Consider the following 21,752-nt stretch of genomic DNA (forward strand, 5'->3'; position numbering starts at 1 on the left):
CGTTTCTAGTCACAAATATCTCAAACATATCAAAGACGATTTGAATTTTACAAGTTCTGACATTCTGTGCCTCCAAGAAACAAAACAAAAAAACCCTTCCAATGATCATGCACCAAAGTTTCATCATGTCCATCACCACAACAAAATAGGTGTTTCAATCTACTACGAGCTTAGCATCAAGCTCCACTCTGCAAACACATTGCCAGCTCTAGGGATAGAAATCATTTAGCTATCCATGAACACTTTGATTGGGAAATCATATGCGTCTACAAATCAGCAAACACATCTTCAACCGCGTTGGTGGCATAACTCTATACATTCCTGGAACAATCCCATCCTACACGAATGAGTGTCATCATGGGAGACTTTAATGTAGACAATGAGCCGACAAACAATCAATATCGTTACTTGGAGGAGAAACTCCAGGGACATGGCTACACACAACAAATTCATGATGTAACCACTGTGTACAACTCAAAACTCGATCATATTTAGATTAAAAATCCCCCTGCATCATTCATCGCAGGCACACGATTTTGCTTCTGGTCCGATCATTCATCCACACATCTAATGATTCCTAAATGATTCTAATACCTCCCTCCCTCCCTTCCTCCCTTCATCTCTCCCTTCCCTCATTCTCTCCACAAAAACAAACCATGTTTCCATATTCTATGCCTACCTTTATCCTAAGAAGATGCAACTTTGCTACTCTTCAATCCTTCATTGAGGCCCACATTCTATAATGTAATGTGCAAATCACTTTCTCTATGGATCAATGTGACTTCCATCCTTGTAGCTTTGTGTTTTCCTTTCATGTTCTTAATTTGTTTCATCTATTGGCAAGCCTTGTGATTTTATCACTTGTTTCTAGTTTAGTCAGCAAAAGGAGAAGGCATCTCTATAGCCTTTGCCCTTTGGGCAGGCCAAGCCTCAGCTTTAAGTGCCACGGGGTCCCAACCATGGGATCAATGGCTCTTGTGCAAAATCAAAACTGCTTTAGAAAAAGCGTGCGCGGACGTGATGGTTAAGGCTTCTGACTGTCAAGCTAATGGTGAGGGTTCAAATCCCTACTGGAGAAGCGTGGGCATCTCAAAATTAGGTCCCGCTTGGTCGGTAAAACTTAAACTCAGGATCCCGAAATTAGTTTTGAAAAATCTAAATTCGAGATTCCGAGTTTAATTTTAACAGATCGATGGTCCATATTGATCTTTCACTTGGGACCATTGATCCCATGGTTGGGACCCCATGGCACTTAAAGGGGAGGCAGGGCAAGGCCAAAGGCATAGCTCCAAGTTGTGGGCTGCTTTTAATATAAACTAAATTAAACTAGCTCGAGCCCACATCGCCAGCTTGCAAGCGCATCACATTCTCTGCCGGCCATCACAAAACCATTTCCACCCCCGTTCTGGGGTTCTTTCAAAGCCTTCACCCCCGCAGTCAGTGTCCCCCCTTCCCAATGAAAACGCAGTTCTCTTATCTCACACAGACACGCGCGCGCGCGCGCTCACGCTGGTTCGCACAATTCGCAACTCTGCTTCCACAAAACGGCGTTCTTTGTCTGAATTTTGCACCTTTGTAAGCTTGCTTTTGCCGGTGAATTCAGCTTGCCTTCCATCCCCATTTCTGTTTTTCACCCGTCTGCTTATGTAACCTTCCCTGAATCCTGTTGTGGTGGTCACTGCCTTGCGGTGATACTTACGATCCTGACGAATGGAGAAAATAGAAGACATCCTGACCCTTCCGGTTCAGCTTACAGAAGAGCTGCGGCAGTCTGCAAACGAGGCCGGGACTTACCGCCTCGAATGTGGAGAGTTGAAAGCAAAGGCAGAATCGCTTCGCCAGCTCTTGCGCCTGGTGGCTCGCGGCTCCAACAATGATGGCCTTTGCATGCGCCCCATGCGGCGCATCATGCAGGAGCTTGAGAAATCACTTTGTAAGGCCCTCATTCTGGTTCGCAAATGCAAAAGCACAAGCGTATTTCAGAGAGTCATCACCATCATGTCTGCCAATGATTTCAAAAGGGTTAATCATTTGCTTGACAATGCCATAGCCGACATCACTTGGCTTCTGAGCATCTCTGGGAGTGGTAATTGTAAGCTTGAGCTCAATGGGCTGCCTCCCATTGCCTCTTCAGAGCCCATGATGAGCCTCTTTTGGGAGAACATAGCTTTGCTTGAACGCGGCACGGAAGATCAAAAGGAAGATGCTGCCTCTTCTCTGGGTCTTCTTGCACGGGACAATGATCGGCTTGGAAGGATTATTGTTGAGGAGGGTGCTGTCGTTCCTCTGGTGAAAGTACTCACTGAGGGCACGCCAAAAGCAAGGGAGGCAGCAGCAAAAGCATTGGGATATATGGCTAAAGATGCTAGTACTGTAAAGCAGATGATCGCCGATGGGATTGCACCTGCGTTTGTCAAGATTTTGATAAGTGCACCAATGCGAGTTCAGATTGAGGTTGCGCACACTCTTTGCCAGACGGTTGCCATAGATCCAACACAACAGGAAACTTACATGGAACATCAGGCGATTAGGCCTCTGGTTAGCCTTCTTGGTGAGTCATTGGAAGAGCCAGATAAGATGCAGCAAGCGGTTGCCATACAGAAGCTTGTCACAACGGTGGCCGCAAACCGTGCTCAGCAAGTACATCTGGAAGCCCCAATCCCAAAGCCTGGGAGCAAACCCTCTGCTCATCCGTCGGTGCTGCCGCAGCCCAACAGTAAGGGGAAACCAGGGGTAATTCAAAGGGCGAGCCCTCCTTCCATGGATCCTGGAAGAGGGCTTAGCCAGAGAGAGCTCAACAAAAGAGAGAGAGATAGTGAGAGTGCTGAGGTCAAGGCAGAACTTAAAGCCGAGGTTGCACGCACATTGTGGATGCTTGTTAAGGGCAACTCCAAAATAAGCAAGAATCTAACAGAGACCAAGGCATTATTATGTTTTGCTACATTGATGGATAAATGGAGGGGGGCAGTGAGGTTCAATTCAGTAATGGCATTGACGGAGCTTGCGGCAGTGGCGGAGAAAGATGTGGAGTTGAGAAGGGCAGCGTTTAAAATGAGTTCCCCTGCCGCTAGAGTGGTGGTGGACCAGCTGTTGAGGCTCATTGAAGAGGGGGATCCTTCTTTACAAGTACCTTGCATAAGGGCAATTGGATGTTTGTCAAGGACATTCCCCGTACGCGAAACGCGCGTAGTGAAGCCCCTTGTGAATCAACTGGAAAACACATCTGATAATGTAGCTGCAGAGGCGGTAATGGCATTGGAGAAATTTGCTTGCACGGAGAATTTTTTGCACAAAGAGCACTCGCAAGCCATTGTGGAAGCTTCGGGTGCGCCTCCAATAGTGCAGATAATCTACTTTGGAGAGGGCGAGGCACAGATATCGGCAGTCATGCTCATGTGTTACCTTGCCTTGCATGTTGGAGAGAGTGAGGAATTAGCAAAGGCTGAGCCGCTCCCTGCGCTGAAGGGATTTACAAAGAATCCAGCTCTGAATCACCATCCTTTTCTTGACAAGTTGTTGGCACAAGCCATCACCCGCCTCCAAATCTTCCAAGAGAAGGGCACCAGGTCTGATTTTGATCCTTTCTTTGAGTAGGTGAATGCATTTTCTCTATGAGTATGCATTATCTTATATAACAATATTTTTTAATTTTCAAACCATTGAAACAGTAAACAAGTCAAATAAGGCTGCCATCCAATGCAATAGCTACCATATCTCCCCTAATGGTGATAGGGGATATGTAAGCAAATGCCTAAGTAATGTTATCAACAATGTCGTCTTCTTGAACATGCTTTATGCAGTTTTATGCATGCCATGCTGATGGCTTGTAAGGCATTTTTTGATACCTTAACAGTCTGTTTTGTCGGGTATTACAATTCAAGATTTGAGGTAGTGTATTGTGCTTGATGTTGGTTTTGGTGTTTTCCTCTGCAAATGCTTTGACCATAACCTTGAAGTGATACAAAATTGGCATTTGTAGAGTACGGAATCAACCTAGACAATTGCCCTCCAAGGTAAGACCAATTCCCTGGACTATGGTAGTGTGAACATCAATGACCTTTTCTATATTGTAGATCACTTGGCAGAATTGTGCCACATGATCGTGAGGATCAGTGGTTCTGTTATAGCCGCTTGCACAGCTTTTGTAGGTGAGAAGGCTTGACCTCCTTGGAGCTACTTTCTCGAAGCTAGCAGAAGCTGCATGTTACCTAGGTGCAGGTTGAATATAAGCATCCCCCTTCCCCCCTCCCCCTTCTTAAGGGCTTCATTCAGAGACAATTTCATTGGTATCGTTGCTGGAGGCTCCACATAGAGGTAAGGTTTTCAAAGACTATCCTCTATTGTTGAATAAGGGACTGTAGTCTTATCGGTGAGTGAATAGCGTTTCAATATCTACGAGGCTTTTTGGCATGTTAAAATATTCCTTAAAAAACAAGGAGAAATTCTAACAACTTTTGAATCATTTTTAGTTTGTTAATGGGTACCTTTTCATTGCAGAACTTTTCATAACTTTTCAACATTTTAATTTAAAAAGACCAATTTTACTCTGTAAATGGTTCCTTCATTTAGGGCCACAAATTCCTTCCAACCTTTTTGAAAGTCCGAATGAGTCGTTTGCATGAATTTTTTCCATTCTATGATTGTTGTGTGCGTGTCCGTGTTTTGCAATCAGTGAAACTTGGTGAACATTTGGAAGCATGTTTGGTAACAAGGGGTCACCAATTAGGTTGAATAGTAGATATCTACATCGTCTATTACGCATCGAAGCGTTTAAATGGGTATTAAAAAATAAGGTTATCAGAGGTCTACTGTTAACCCTCACGGCTCATGGACACCCCATCACCTACGACGGACGTGTATTATGTATTTGGTAGAATCAGGTACCGGGCTTGTCGGACCAATAAGAAAAGGGCAAGAGTGATCGCCGATGAGAGGCGCACTCTAATTGGGACATTCAAGGGATTAGTTGGTTAAGCATGGGCGCCCAAGTGTGAATGGGGTGAGCTCATATAAAAGCCAACTAAACCTAATTTTTACTCATTCTCTCATTTGTGCAATAGAAGAGTGCTCTTGCTCCATCTCCATCTCCATCTTCTTCTTCTTCACCTCCTTGTGTGTGTGCGTGTGAGAGAGAGAGAGAGGGGGAGAGTGTGTGTGCGATCGAGCATTACGAAGGCACGACGGCGGCGAAGCGGTTGAGCGCGGTACGATTGCAGCTTTTTCTTCATCGCGGCGAGGAATCCACCACGAAGGCGAGCGTAGAGCGGTGAGTGACACACCCTTTGCTCTCTTGAGCTTGCTAGTTTAGGCTTGTTGTGTGCTTGGAGCCGTCTGCGGCTCGCACACGGTGTATCGGCAAGTCCCTTGCTTCGACAGTGCGGCAAGGAGCGCACATTTAGCCGGAGAAATGTCCTACACTAAGCTCGGCTAGCACTTTACGCTTTCTTGTGGTGCAATTTCTATCATAGGAAAGGCAGGGAATGAGTGTGTGTAGTTGTGTGGAGATTTCTGTTTTTTGCGTTTTTTGCGTTTTCTACGTTTTCTGGTTTACACTGCACAGTTAGCATTTCTTGCGTTTTTGCATTTTCTGCATTTTCTGGTTCTGTCAAGTTTCAATTATTGCATTTTCTGCATTTTCTGCGTTAAATTTTCTGTCAAGTTCCAATTTCTGCAGTTTTCTGCATTTTCTGTGCTTTTTCAATTTTCTGCATTTCTTGTGTTTTTTTCAATTTTTGCGTTTTCAGTTTCTGCATTTTCTGCATCAAAGAAAAAAAAAATTCAATTTTTTTATAAAAATAATCGGAAAATAAAAACGCGAGTGAGGGGGAGGCTAAATTTTCGAAAATAAAAAACGTGAGTTTTAAAACGGACGGGTTGGTTTGTATAAAAGATAGATCGGGATCGGGATCGGGATCATTTTCCCAAGCCCAAGCCCAAGTCCAAGCCTAAGCCCAGGCCTCAGTTCTATGATATATACTACACTCACTTTTATATGTATACCCTACTCCCTCAAGAGAGAATGAGAGCATGTGGGACAAGTCCTCCACTCTCCTCCCTTCTCTTCCCACTTGCACCCTTAGACTTTCTAGTTTGGGTTTAGTTCCCTATTGGAAATTGACAGTTTTAGGGATTCCGAGGGCATAGAGTGACCAAACGGAGGGCTGTAAAGCACGGCACGACCCTCTGACCGAAACGCTCGTGTTGAGCTATCATACGCTCTATTCTATAGTCGGGTCAGAAAAAAAGGACCAAAAAGTCAAATTAAGGAAAGACTTGGGTTGCAAAACACCCAAAAATACTAGGTGAGCAGCCTTCACGGGCACTCACTGACACTTCTAGGGGATCAAGTCATATGAACCTACGCTCTGGATGAGTGTTAGAGCACGATCACATTGGTAGTGCCTCTGTTCATACGGACACCCATTACCCATCTACGATAGGCTCTAGACCCTCAGCGGGGACACAAGGTAGCACCACCCAAGACCCTAAAATAGCCGCTAGTGATTCCTCCTCTGACTCAGAAATCATGGAAGCATACCCTACCTAAAACACTGAGAGAGAAGGCCATGCACCTCCCGAAGCTCCACAGCCTAGTACTAGTATGTTTAACCGTTTCATGGAAACATTAGGTAGAGCTACTCGCTCGGAACCTGATGCAAATGAAGCACACGAAGGGGGTGGGAAAGTGGACTCTCCTTTCACATCGCACGTGGACCCCACACCACCAAAGAGTGTCCATGTGGATATCCTGCCAACTTCTTACCAAGAAGGCCCTGTTGAGCTGCCTCCTTCAGAAGTTCCCTCTATAGTACCGTTGGTGACAAGTAAAACCACGGGGAGCAACATTGCTTCTACCTCACAAGAAACCGTTAACACGTCGACTCTAGAAGGATTGTTCATTAATGATCATTGGACATACGACCTCCACATTGAGGTGTTGACGGATCTACACTCTGGCCACGTCTACCATGTAGGATGGATAGAGATTGTACAATCCACCTCTAGTGCCACGAGCATCGAAGATCAACAGAAAATGATCTGTAATGTTATCCATGGCATTATTCAATCGGAAAGGCAAAACCGAGGGGTAAATATACTCTCAACTGGCCCCATGAGATTTCTGGATACGAGCAAGGCTCAACAGCCTACTCTATCACAAATGGAGACTCCTCTAATGAGTCCCATGGACCCATCTTACGTCATTTCACGTGGGGTCTCTATGCAATCTGAGCCTCCGAGCGACAACTTTAGCTTCCCTAACTTGGCTCAACCCTCTATTAAGGAAAACACAGTGCTCACTCCAGGGATAGGCCTGACAGAGAATGTACCGATGACATCTACGGTTAGCGTAGTGCCACTACCTAGTGTCGTAGTACCTAATATGGGGCCTCGACCGTATGTGCCTCTAGCCCCTTATGCACACATGGAAATCGAAGAGGATGGGTTGGACTCTGACACACCTCTACGATACCCTATTGAGTTAAATAGTGCCTATGGAAAAGTGCTATATAATGCCTTATTGGACACGGGTGCTAAATATAATCTGCTATCCTATGGGGTGTGGTGTCAGTTAGGGAAGCCACCTCTATCTGAGAGTATTATCCAAGTCAAGGGTGTCAACAAGAAAAAAACTACGGTTTTTGGAATCTGGCACACTTCTGTCAGTTATGACAATGGAATTGTAGCTTAAGACTTTTTGGTCATGCCTACTGGAACTATTGAGGGTAATATAAACCTAGGCCGCACGTGGATGATAGCCACCAAATGCACTATTGATTGGGGGACTGGGGGTGTTACAACGCAAAAGCCAACTCTTAGCCCTACCACTCAAGCCATAGTCCCTGAGATATTGCCTAAGGAAATAAAACCTAAGACATTGCATGTCCAGGAGGTTGAACCATACGTCCCCATAGCCCAACTCTCTAGAGCTTCAACTGATGTAGTTGAAAGAAAGCTTGAGACACACAAGACTCATCCTAAGGTAACGAAGAAAACATACAAGTGGGTCCCTAAAGCTTCTTTAGTGACCATAGCTAGTGCTAAAAAACAGTAGCCTTGTAAGAAACGTACCACTCGCTCCAAGAAAAGTAAGAAAATGTTGCGATGGATCCCTAAACGACTATTGGAAGCCCAAGGCTACTATCAAGGAAATGATCAAATCTGGGTGCCAAAACGTAGATTGTGCTCTTACCTATCACCTGACCCAAGTGAGCCCAATCATGTAGCTCCAAAACGAATCAATGATCGTGGAAAGAAACAAATCACAGAATGCTACACACCCGCTCCCGAGCTAGTTTGGGTACCAAAGAAAGAACGATTTGTTCCACCTAGCTCAAGAAGGGGGGAGTCCCATGAAGCTTCTAGCTCCTCATGTAATACATCCATAGAGGTAAAAGCTTCTACACAGCCTCCATCTATAGTAGTGGACCTCCATGAAGCTACAAAAGAATCCACACCTCCCAGTGTTCAAGAATCACCTGATGAACCACTTCAAGTTCGATCTTGGGAGAGTACCTTACCACCCTTGCAGCTTGACGAGGCACCTAGGGTAATAGAAAACTATTGGCAAAAATCCTCACCTATTACCAACTGGAACAATTGGTTTCAAAGGGTGGCAAGCTCATTTCAAACGGTATGATCTACCCAAGGAAGGGGGGAGTGTTTGCTGACAGTCCTCATTCATTTGTTTCCCTCTCAACCTTTTTCCCTGACCTCTCAATCACCAATCTTAGGGAATGTACATATAAAGCTTTATACTCACAAAAAAAAAAAAAAGAGCAAGAGCAATTAGCAAACGAGTATGCACATTAAAAGTCAAAACATTGACTCAGACCTACACATGTCACATCTGGTACAGTGCAACAGAAATCTATGTCATAAAACACCTTTGATCCTCATCACTTGAGTGATGGAGGGTAGGTAAGATTAGTACGATAGGAGTGTTTCTGTTTTAGAGTTGAGTGATTAGCAAAGTTCTCTTTTCCCACTAATGTGTCTCCTGGACGTATTCCTTTTGTTTCCTAGTGTGTACAGGAGCGTGTTGCTATTGATAGGATTTGGACCTTCATGGAACCTTTCTCTCGTTCACACTTCAAATCAAGCGCGACCATCAACACAAACAGGTGTTTTATGACCATTAGCATTGCCCTTATCTTTTTGCATCCATGTTTGTCTGCTTTGATTGTGATTGGTAGCATAATACTCAACGCATTTGCTTAGTATCAAACATTTAATTCACTGTAATGTTTTGTCATAATCACTTGTTTAGGTTTAAAAATCAAGCAGTCCGACTAAGCTAGTTTGACCAAGCTAGGTATTAAAATCTTCTCTTAATACCATGGGAAATGCCTTCCTAATAAGTAATGGTTACTTAGGTTCTTAATCCGATTTAAGCAGCATTGTATGAAATGTACTAGGGCTTTCTAGTGGGCTTAACCCTATTGACCTTTAGCTTAAGTATTATAAAGGGAGTTTACTAATGTGATGAGCCTGGGGAGAATAACAGTGTTATATGACCCCCCAAAGTTACAAAATTTAAATGTTGAAAATGAACAAACAAAAAATCAAAGTGCCACAATGTAAAATTTTAAGCTGGAAGAGAAATCCCTGCTTAAATTGGTACTTCACTCACATGTATCGCTTATGATACTAGAGCCCTAGAGGTTCCCAGTGTGGGCGCTTTTCCTTGAAAAGCAAAAAACCCAAGGCATACAAAATAAACACACACATCATAATTGAAAAAGACTTTGGGGGGTCAAAGAAAAAGTAATCAGTCAGGCGATGATTTCATGAGAAATTCTTTTTATGGTAGCTTAACTACAAGGTTTTCTAGATATAGCCTCTAGTCAGCCCTCGAACATGAATACTTGGCTCTCGCGATTAAACAACTTAATTGACCACAGAAAATTAAGAAGCTTACCCATGGTATTAATATTCGATCTCTAGTGCCTTTCGACCGTCAAATTAGCGATCCCAGACTTGTTTAAACTTTTACCTTTACATCTGTTTATGCATTTGATTACATTGCAATTTAATGTTCATTGCTAACAAATTGTTTGAAATTCTTTTACCAATCAATTTGTCTACCTAAAAGTGCATATGCTTTTTTAGAGAATGCAATTACTGTGCCAATGTTGTTTGATTTTGCAGTGACTGAAGAAGGCTAAGGACATTCATCTCAAATGCTCTTCCACCTCGACGAACCAGCTTCAACTCAATAGCTTCCGAGGACGGAATCTACATCAGGAAGGGGGGCATGTTAACCCTCACGGCTCACGAACACCCCATCATCTACGACGGACGTGTATTATGTATTTGGTAGAGTCAGGTATCGAGCTTGTCGGACCAATAGGAAAAGGGTAAGAGTGATCGCCGATGAGAGGCGCACTCTAACTGGGACATTCAAGGGATTAGTTGGCTAAGCATAGACGCCCAAGTGTGAATGGGATGAGCTCATATAAAAGCCAACTAAACCTAATTTTTACTCATTCTCTCATTTGTGCAATAGAAGAGTGCTCTTGCTCCATCTCCATCTCCATCTTCTTCTTCTTCACCTCCTTGTGTGTGTGCGTGTGTGTGTGTGTGTGTGTGTGTGAGAGAGAGAGAGAGAGAGAGAGAGAGAGAGAGGGAGAGTGTGTGTGCGATCGAGCATTACGAAGGCACGACGGTGGCGAAGCGGTTGAGCGCGGCACGACTGCAGCTTCTTCTTCATCGCGGCGAGGAATCCACCACGAAGGCGAGCGTAGAGCGGTGAGTGACACACCCTTTGCTCTCTTGAGCTTGCTAGTTTAGGCTTGTTGTGTGCTTGGAGCCGTCTGCGGCTCGCACACGGTGTATCGGCAAGTCCTTTGCTTCGACAGTACGGCAATGAGCGCACATCTACTGTGTTGTCTTGTATGTAAGCGTAAAGCCTTACCTTGAGATTTTGCACCTCATTTTTGGGCAACATAATATCAGGATTTGAGTTGTTTTAGCTCTTAAAGTCAAGCTTCTAGGATAGTTTCCTTAGAGAGAAAATGCCCTCTTTCTTCATTGTCTATCCACTTAAATGATTGGCTATCTTGACCAGCATATGTAGCATATATTTATGCCATTTGGTGTATTCAATGTGCACCTTGGGTCGTATTTGTTCTTGCATCTAGAGTAAAAGGCAAATAAGTAGATGGTCACCAAAAGGGAGAAAAATCCACCTCCAATGTAGAGACAAGAGTTTTGGAATATGCTGGGAATCTTGCTTATGTGTTGGCTTGTGATGTGCTATAAAGTGTACTGTCGCACTATTGTTGGGGCTTGAGTGTCACTCATTTGTGAAATGTATCAAAATTTGAATTTTCTCATATACATTGAGTTGTAATCTAAAAAGAAAAATCTTGGTGGTATCTAGTTTGCCTTTTCAGGAGGAAATTGATGAAATCTTTAAATTCTAGAAATGACTAGATATGCCGCCCACCCCACGTCCCCCGGGGCCTTTCCTGTTTTTTTCCTTGATTATTTGCCCATAGGTGTGGGATGGATTTTGTGAGTTTTATGTGTCCCAGAGGTTTGCACCTGATGGCAAAAAGGGACTTCTAAGGTCTCAAACTAAAGAATGTGACAATCCCTCTAAATTACACACACAGATTATAGCTATGTCTATCCATGCATGCGTGCCTATGTGTCTAAGCCCTCGCGGCGGGCGCTTGCACACGTTTGTATGAATGCACATGTGCAATGAGGGTGCTATGAAGGAGCATTAGCATAAATGGACACACATACACACTAATAAAGTAAGATTAAAATCATACACCAATGGAACATTAGCAATCAAGGCATAGACCATATTTAATAAGGGCATCCACCATCTGTATGCTTATAATCTTCATTGCCTAAATGGATATTTTGAAAAAGAGTAGTAGTTGCAACCAATGCAAAGCAATAAAGGAGCTCAAGCTAAGCAAGCCTTTGCAAAAACAATGGCAACTATTGATAAGAGAGGAGCTAATTGATATTATAACAAAAAAGTATTTTTTTCGGGGAGCATGTTCTTGCAAACATTTTTTGGAGATTAGATGAACATGTCCCGAGTGAAGATAATTTGCTTCCTCTTAGAAAACTTTGGGCTACCTAGGGAATTGATTATTATCTCTAAAGATTTTGATTATCTTTATGGATGAACCAAGTGTTTGAGTGCCATTATGTGAAGTTTTACATGGGTGCCTCTAGCAGTGTGATAGGCCCCACTTCCTCGTTCTGGTTTCCACACTAGCAAGCGATATTATTCTTGCCCTCTTTCAACAAATATTATATGCAAAACTCGCCTATTTAACATGTGAGCAAGGTAGCTCTTACTCACTTAGAACTTGATTGCTATTGAGAGAAAGTGGCTAATCTAATATAAGAAAGGTAGTATCACCTTGCTTTGATGAGAAAAATGTGGATAAAAATAATGGCCAGAATTGGTCAGATTGTAGGGGTATCAACTTTTTTCACATGGATATTTTGTTTGGGTGATATGTTAGCACTTTTGTGAAAGCACAAGTGATTTTAACTCCATTAGGGGGCAAAATTGGGCCAAAAAAGTCTTCTCTCTCTCAATAGACAGACAAGAGTGTGGACATCGAGTACAAGCCAAAAAAGTTGAAAAATTCCTTCATTTAGACTTGGAGATAATAAATGTGCTTAATATCTCCTACCCTAAGATTTGAACTTTTGTAAGATTTTTCAAAGGGGATGTCAAGACACCGGCAAGGCCAGACTAGACAAGGGCAAGGCCGGGCTAGGCAGTGTGGAAAGGGAGTCCAACTAGGGCAAAGGGCCAGGGGCTATGCTATATAGTGGGTGGTTGGGTGGTGGACTCTTAGGTTCTAGTTCCCACTGTCTTACACTGGTATCAGAGTTAGGGGAGAAGGAGCCATGGAGGAGAGGGAAGGTTGCATGAGATTCGATGGTTGCATGCATGGTCTCTCTCTCTTTCTCTTCCCAACTCTCTCTCTCTCTCTCTCTCTCTCTCTCTCTCTCTCTCTCTCGGCGGGCTTGGAGCTCGTGGAAGCCGTGGGAAGACAGGCCGTGGGCATGGCACCTTGACGACACAAGCCGATGAGGAGGAAGGTCGACACAAGTAGTCGTGGGAGTGACTGCTTACCCGAAGAAGATGAAGGTCGACACAGACGTGGGAGTGTCTGCTTGCATGAGATTCGACACCCGGAGCCCCGCTCGGATTTGCATCGGGATAGCTCCAAAGAGGAGCGCCAGGCCGAGACTAGCAGATTGTGTCTCTTCACCCAACCCATGCGGGCACTGGCGTGCCCCTTGCGAGTGCCTTTCCAGAGCATGCGCTGCCAGAACGATTCGTCGTCGCCCACCTTCGTTTCTTTCACATGCGGCCGCCCAAGGGGGGGCCATTTGAAAATTAAACAGTGAAGGGGGTATGCCCACCCCGGACACACACCCCTCCAGAGTTTGACCCCTTGCTTCGCCTAGCTCGGAGATCCGAAGCCGATGAGCTGCCGAGTTTCAGGACGACGTCCCAGCAACAGAACTTGCATTCCACCGTGGCCGTTCACGGCATGGAGTACAACCAAAACACTCCTATGATGGAATTCACGCAAGGCATGTAGGTAAGCATACAGTTTTCGGGAAGATCCGATATCAGGAAGATCCGATAGGATTGGCAAAGCATGCAATCCTCTTGGTGCAACTCGAGCAAAGACAACGAGACTCTCCGATTTCAACGAACGATGTCAAGACCGAGGCGGATAAAGATACTGTTAGCATTCACAATTGTGAATGCTATGGCAAGGCCATGTCTTCCAGCATGGAGCAATCCCGACAAGGAGAGTACGACAAGGATGATGTTATTGGTTGATTCAAGCCGCGTTGATTGAGGTAAATTAAGAGTTTGTTATCAAAATTTCGTGTGAGCAAAGCTTATTACAGATATACAAGACCCGACAAGGAGGCAATCGACAAGGATATACCCTACCATGGTAAGGACCATAGTTAGGGCTACAACAAGTCCTCAAGCACGACTCGAGAGTCAATAGAGATCCTCGCCAAGGTATGCAATAGCTTTTGTTTTGGTATGATCACGCTTTCAAACATGCTATGTAGCTCTTGCATGTAGGCACAAGCACAGCTTGTGACAAGTTCCGTACGCTGTTGAGAAATTTGCGGTCTTGCCAGGAAAGCACCGGGCTTATGGCTGTGAGAGTTTGTGAGAGAACTCGACAAAACTATATGAAGGAGTTAAACCATAGATGCCATGAAGACTAGGGTTTGGAAAGAAGTACAATCAAAGAAGCCCACCCATTCTCTCTTGCACTCACACGCACAAAGAAAGAACACAAAAGAAAATGTCAAAATAACACAAAGATGAAAACATCAAGGCTATGGTCATATCGTATCATGGGTAATATGAAAGGGTTAACAGATGAGTTAATAGCATTCAATCTTGGCTGGCCAAATAGGCTACGAATTGTTCTTTGGAATTGTAGTTTTGTGCTTACCATAATATATATATTTTGTCTAGTGATTGGGATTAATTGTGTGTACAAATCCTCTTGGTTCATAGCAAGATAACTACGCTTACGTCAAAAGAAAAGTTATAGTCTATGAGAGTTAGTATGATGGGATCCGGTGATAGAAGTATTTCATTGAGCTTTTCTGGGCCAAAGAGAAACACTATACGTTGTTGAAAGTGTATTTTACGGCTAATCCATACGTTAATTCTAATAGATCGTACAGAGTGAAAGCGATAGAAATTATCATCATGTGGGTTATTCATCTAGGATAGTATGTGAGAAATGTAGATATGAGAGAAGAGAAGAGAAGAGATGAGAAGTTTCCCTCCCAAGCCCTATTCTTGCCCGTAAGCAATAAGGATACTGCGGGGAGAGATGTACCTGTAGCAAGGAGAACCTAAAATTTGTAGAGAGGATGAATTACTAAGAGTGAAAGAGATAGATTTGGTTAAAGAGATGAGATTAGATATATATATATATATATTGGATTAGAGATGAAAAAGAAAACAACAAGAAATCAAGAAAACATCAATGTAGAACACATCTTACTTGACAAACCCTTCGACACCATTATTGATGGAGAGAGAAGAAGAGTGGAGAATTCCACTTTTATTGATACACCAAGTGTAAGACCTTCTTTGATTAGAGTTGATCTTCCAAGGGTAGCTTGTTGCAAGAATGACTAGTCTTCTTCTAGGAAAAAGTGTAGGCTTGGGCTTATGTTAATGGCTAAGTACAATTAGGCGTTACTACTCACTCCCTCATGAATTCCTCTCATCAATGGCTTGAATGCTTGAGTTCCTTCCAAGGAAGAAGAGGTCCCCTTTTATAGGTGAAGGGAACCCCCAAGGGTTTACACAAGAAGAGAGGAGCCAGTGTGAACAGGAATTAGAAAAGTTGGAAATGAGCTGTCCCTGCATGATGTGGGCAGACTGGGGTCCAGTATTTTGATCATATCTCCTCAACTGTGGCTCCAAATAAAAAAGTAAAAATATGGGCAAAAACTTCAGCTCATTAGCTACGATTTTCATTTTAAAATCGTTTTCCAATTCGGATTGGAACCTTGTGTAAAAAATTCATCAAAATAGGGTCCACTTATGGCAGCAAAAGTCTTCATGTGGTCTCCTTAGCCTAGACTTTCATTTAATTCCAAAGGACACCTCATGCCATATGAAAGCATGACATTGCTCCTTGACAAATTTTTGTAATCATGCTTGCAATAATGCATTAAAATAAGTGTATCTTTGAAATCATGCCACCTAGTGTCCCACTAGGATTTGATTCTCTCCTACTAGATATTTAAAAAGAAATATAGGAAAAGTATAAAAAATACATAGAATATATATATATTGGAGTTTACTTAGATATAAGATCTAGCTAGGGTGTGAGATGATAATGAAATAGTAGAAATAAAGAATCAATGATTTTTGCCCCAAGTTAAAGAGGCGAAGCTACGTTTTGTCTTGCCAAGAGTTTCGTTTTACATTTAGATAGGACCCGAGGGTGGAGGACTCTCTAGGTCTTAGAGGGAGTCTAAGAAGCGTGTGTCTAGCCTAGATCCTTCGACTTAGGTAGATTTAGGTAGACTGAGATAGTTTTAGGTATTAGTTGAGTTCTTGAGTAGGAGTTGGAGTGGTAGAAGCGGTGAGAGGAGAGCTTGAGAGTCTGGAGAGGCCAAAGAGCAACCAAAACACCATTATCACCATTTCACATGATGAGTAGGAGTAGAGTAAGTAGGAAATCATGATTCAGGATATAGAGCACTTCATGCGTGTATACTTGCTTGGTAAATTCATCACAAGGTTGTAAAAGACGCAAAAAAACACAAAAGTGTGTTTGAAAGCTGAAGTGAAGTCTAAACGTTCCTGTGAGTGTTTCTGATAGAGCTGCATGTTACCATATACATGTGGTAGTGATGTGTGTGAACACACTAGGACCGTCGGGGCATTTTTTCCCTCTTTAGGAGGTTTTTTCCCCCGTGCATTGTATATACGCCCATCACTCTAGGGCTAACTATCTTTCCATTGCACACTAAGAAACACTCTCTATTGTGTGCCTTGAGCTTCCTTCGTCTTCTCTAACCTGTGTGTGTTTCTCTACAACCCTAATTCCAACAATTGGTATCAGAGAGGGTCACGTCCTCCCGGGCTTAGTCACCAGCTGCTCCAGCACACGCCTGCTCACTTTCTCCGATTTCAGTGAGCTTTGGCGAGCGTTCGCAGGTCGACAAAAATTTTGGTAAAGCTCGAAGACTTGGTCAAAGAGAATTTTGATTTGGGCTCATTTTGGCCTCCGTTTCCACTACAGGCAGTACTACACAGGCTATTTCGTCATTTTGTGCAGAATTTTTATCACTGTCGTTTTCTGCATTACAGGTGCCTTATAGTCTTCTACGGTTTGTGCTATATAGCACAGGTTGTTCCCGCTCCGTTTCTCCTATTTTCGGGCAGTTTTCACATCAGGTGCAGCATTTACCATGGCTGACAACAACAACACAGATGTGTTCAAGATGTTTGCTGCTGAGGATAGGTTGGATGGGGACAACTATCCTATGTGGGCTTATATGATGCAACATGTTCTTGTGTCAAAGGGTGTCTGGAACATTGTGCAGGGCATTGATGTACGTCCTGGTTCTGAGGATGTAGGCGATGTTGCAGGTCTTGCTGCAAGGATTGTAGCTGTTAGAGTTGTTTTGCCTACGACAGAACAAGCTCGTTGGGATGATAAGGATGCGCAGGCTCATGCATTGATTGCGTTGTCTGTGAAGCGCACCATTGTTCCTCACATCCGTTCAACAAAATCTGCAAAACAGGCTTGGTATATTCTAGCAGGTCTTTATGCAAGCCGCAATGAGGCTAAAATTTCTTTGCTGCGTAAAGAGATGGAGTCGAAGATTATGCATGAGGAAGATGATATGGACACTTTCCTTGCTAGTGTCAAGGATATCAATGAGCAGCTTATTTCTGCAGGTGAAGTCATTTCAGATAGTTCCCTTGTGCAGACTGTTCTTGATGTCTTACCAGATTCCTACCAAACTTTTGCTAGTACTTGGAGACTTATGACCCAAGGAAATCCTGAAGTTGTCAAGTTTGATGCATTATGCACATTGCTGTTGCAAGAGTCACTTTCCAGAAAAAACAGGACTAGGCAGCGTGCAGTTGAACAGGCTTTTATTGCTTCTCAAAGAAAGGGTGGTAACAGTAATGCAGCCACTTCTTATGGTTCTTCTGCGAGTGGCAAAAATTTTGTTTCTAATGCTTCTGCTGGCAGCACTTCGTCTGGCAATTCTGGTGATAAGAGCAAAAAGAAGATGCGTTGCCATTATTGTAAAGCCAATGATCACTTGATCAAGTCGTGTCCTAAGTTGAAGGCCAAAGAGGCTAAGAAGAAAGAGGGTGGTTCCACTGCAAATGCTGGTTCCACTACAAATGCATCCATTGTTGAGTCTTCTGTGAAAGGAGACTGTGTTGCTGATGTTGATGCAGAATGGGCTTTTAGCGCAGAGTGCACTTAAAATCCTGTTGTCCATGATGCATGCTTGTCAGTTGCTGCAGATTCACATGTGTGTTATTTCGACAGTGGTGCTACAAAGCACATTACCTCACATCGTGAATTGTTTACCTCTCTCCAGTCTGTCCCTCATGGGAATTCAGTCACTTGTGCCAACAATGCCTCTTATCCAGTTCAGGAAGTTGGAAAGATTGTGCTTACTGCTGCTAATGGCAGTTCTTTCACACTTGTTGATGCACTTTATGTACCTGGGATCAAGAAGAATCTCTTGTCTGTATCCGCACTTGCTAGACTTGGACGTGTAGTCAAATTTGTGGATGACAGATGTACAGTTCATGATCTCAGTTTTGGTGATGAAATTGTTGCATCTGGGCTTTTGTGTCGTGGGCTGTATAAGCTCACTTTGTATGACAAGTGTGGACAAAATTTAGCAAATGATGTTGCAGATTCAAGGGCTATTTCAGATGCAAAACTTTGGCATGCACGTTTTGGTCATCTGAATTTTGCCAGTTTACTACATTTGCAGAAATCTGATATGGTTGCTTCTTTGCCACCTCTTGAAGCACCTGTCAAACATGTTTGTGAAGGCTGTATTTTGGGTAAGATGCAGTGTTCTAAGTTTCCAAAGGATGGTTCAGTTCGGGCCACATGCAGGTTGCAGCTTGTGCATAGTGATGTTTGTGGGCCCATGCAAACTCCGTCCTTGGGCAATTACTTGTACTTCGTGACTTTCATTGATGATTACTCTAGGCATGCATGGGTATTTCCGCTTAAAGCGAAGTCCGAAGTTTTTATGTGCTTTAAACAATTTCTGGCTATGGCTGAAAATGTCTCGAAATGTACTATGGGCACCCTCCGTTCCGATCGAGGGGGGGAGTATATGTCTCATGAATTTAATGCATTTCTGGCTAGTCGTGGGATAAAACACCAATGTACAGTGCCTTATACACCTCAGTAAAATGGTGTTGCTGAGAGGAAAAACAGGTCACTGACGAAAATGGCACGATGTATGGTCAAAAGTAAAGCTTTACCGCATTCTTTTTGGCTTGAGGCCATCATGTGTGCCACTTATGTACTTAAGAGGTGTCCTACGAAAGCTTTGCAGTCTATTACTCCATATGAAGCATGGCATGATAGAAAGCCTTCTATTGAGCACATGCGTGTTTTTGGCTGTTTGACATATGCTTTGGTGCCACAAGTGCAGCGCAGAAAATTGGATGATAAGGCTATCAAATGTATTTTTGTTGGTTATAGTGCTGAAAGCAAAGGTTATAGGTTGTATCATCCACAAACAAAACGTATTCTGGTTTCTCGGGATGTAGTGTTTGTGGAAGATTCTGTTCAGCCCTTGCTGTCATGTACTAGAGACAGTAATGAAAGCTCACAGGACATTTATGACACTTTGTTGCCTCTTTTTAGTGGTGGAAATACGACTGTAAGTTCCAATGAGGCAAATGTACAGCCTATGGGGGTTTCTGAAAATGTTCTAGATCAGCCTATTACTGATGGAGATATACATGATGTACTTGATGAGGAAAGGGCTGAAAATGAGCAGGCTAGAGGTATGCCAAAATGGCTGGTGCACACTTTGCGTGACAGTAAATTGGATGCACCTTTGTCTAGCCGTACTCGTTCAGGCTCTCGCCATGCATCTTATGCATTAGATTGTTATGCTTTGGCTGTGTCTAGCTTACATGATGTTGAGGAGCCTCTGACTTTTGATGAAGCACAAAATTCATAAAATTGGATGGCTGCCATGCAATCAGAATATGATGCACTTATAGAAAATGACACATGGACTTTATGTGATTTGCCTCCTCGCAAAAAGGCCATTGGTATGAAGTGGGTTTACAAGTTGAAACGCAAGCCGGATGGTGAGATCGATCGCCATAAGGCTCGACTTGTTGCAGAGGGTTATGCACAGAAAAAAGGCATAGATTATGAAGAGACTTTTTCTCCCACTTGTCGTATGACTACTGTGCGTTTTCTATGTGCATTGGCAGCTCATTTTGATTGGGATGTACATCAATCAGACATTGTTACTGCTTTCTTGAATGGTGACATATTTGAGGAAGTTTATGTAACGCAGCCTCGCGGTTTTGTCATAAAAGGACAAGAGGACAAAGTGTGCAAATGTAACAAGGCTTTGTATGGGTTGAAGCAATCTCCTCGTGCTTGGTATGAGAAAGCTGACACTCATTTGGTCAAACAAGGCTTTCGTAACAGTCCAACAGAAAGCACATTGTATGTAAAGCGTGAGGGTGATGTACTTCTCATTGTGGTTCTTTATTTTGATGATTTGCTAGCAGTGTGATGGTGGTATTTCCTTGTGTCAGAAAAGTTACATAGAGACATTGCTATGTAAGTTTGGACTTGAGGATTGCAAACCTATTGCCACTCCCATGGAAACAGGTTTGAAGTTGAGTCTACATGATGCTGGTGATCCTGTTGATGTCACTCTTTACCAAACTGTTGTTGGCTGCCTTATTTATGTATGCAACACGAGGCCGGATATTTAGTTTGTAGTCTCATAGGTCAGTAGATTTATGCATAGCCCAGGGTCTAAGCATTGGAAGGCTGTCAAGAGGATTTTCCGCTACCTTAGTGGCACTTTACATCTTGGCTTGTTTTATCCCAAGGGGGATCATTGCCGCCAAACTTACATGCTTTTTCGGACTCAGATTGGGCTAGTTGTTTTGACACGCGTGTGTCCACAAGTGGTTTTTGTTTCATGCTTGGCAGTTCATGTATATCATGGTTGAGTAAGAAGCAACCTACTGTGGCCACTTTGAGTTGTGAGGCTGAGTACAGGGCAGTCTTCACAGCTACGGTTGAGTGTGTATGGCTCAGACGCCTTATGGCTGATTTGGGTGTTGGACAGGACACTGCCAACACTATCTACACTGACAGTCAGAGCGCATTGGCAGTTGCGAGGAACCCAGTTTTTCATGCTCGCACAAAGCACATTGAGGTGCATTACCACTATGTCAGGGAGAGGCTCTCAGCAGGAGAGATCAGCTTGGCTTATGTGCCAACACAGGACAACCTTGCAGATCTTTTCACAAAGGCATTGTCTCGTGAGAAGCTTGAAGCTTTCCGCAAAGCTTTGGGCTTACTCCCCTTTGTGGATTGATCCTGTCCTCAGGGCATGGCAATTCCCTTTGCTCATGTGCCATCTCTCGTTCACCGCATCACTCCAGGGGGGATTTGTTACCATATACATGTGGTAGTGATGTGTGTGAACACACTAGGACCACCGGGGCATTTTTTCCCTCTTTAGGAGGTTTTTTCCCCCGTGCATTGTATATACACCCATCACTCTAGGGATAACTATCTTTCCATTGCACACTAAGAAACACTCTCTATTGTGTGCCTTGAGCTTCCTTCGTCTTCTCCAAGCTGTGTATGTTTCTCTGCAACCCTAATTCCAACACTGCAGAGCATCAGGAGTATTTCTGTCAGGAAAAAATTTAAGTTTAAGCCAGGAGACATCCTACGCGTAGGATGTCTATAGGCTAATCTGGTGGGAATTTTGGGATTTTGAGTTGACCAGTGTATTCAGAAGGTGGGATTTACCCTATTTTCAACTGGAAAGTGAAAATTTGACCATATCTTGCTAGGATAAGGCCACATAGACTGAAATTGCAAGACATCCTACCCAAATTGTGCCAAAGCATTATTTTAAGACCAAAACCATAGGATGGCTGCATGAGCATGATCTGCATGATATATTGAGTGACTGAG

At 43.4% G+C, this 21,752-nt stretch overlaps 1 protein-coding gene across 1 annotated transcript; it reads left to right on the top strand.

Annotated features, from left to right (window-relative positions):
• The first annotated feature begins 1,382 nt into the window (after nt 1–1,382).
• ARO2 (armadillo repeat only 2) lies at nt 1,383–10,525 on the top strand. The gene is made up of 2 exons (XM_086482905.1): nt 1,383–3,566; nt 10,150–10,525. Exons 1-2 carry the CDS (start codon nt 1,711–1,713, stop codon nt 10,154–10,156), a joined length of 1,863 nt encoding a protein of 620 aa, XP_086339031.1. The 5' UTR covers nt 1,383–1,710; the 3' UTR covers nt 10,157–10,525.
• Nucleotides 10,526–21,752: the final 11,227 nt, after the last annotated feature.

Source organism: Adiantum capillus-veneris, chromosome 15 (assembly GCF_014529385.1).
Source record: "Adiantum capillus-veneris isolate H3 chromosome 15, ASM1452938v2, whole genome shotgun sequence".
NCBI lineage: Eukaryota > Viridiplantae > Streptophyta > Polypodiopsida > Polypodiales > Pteridaceae > Adiantum > Adiantum capillus-veneris.

Bases quoted from the DNA above. Each gene is read 5' to 3' on its own strand.
- ARO2 (XM_086482905.1), top strand. From the start codon at position 1,711: ATGGAGAAAATAGAAGACATCCTGACCCTTCCGGTTCAGCTTACAGAA.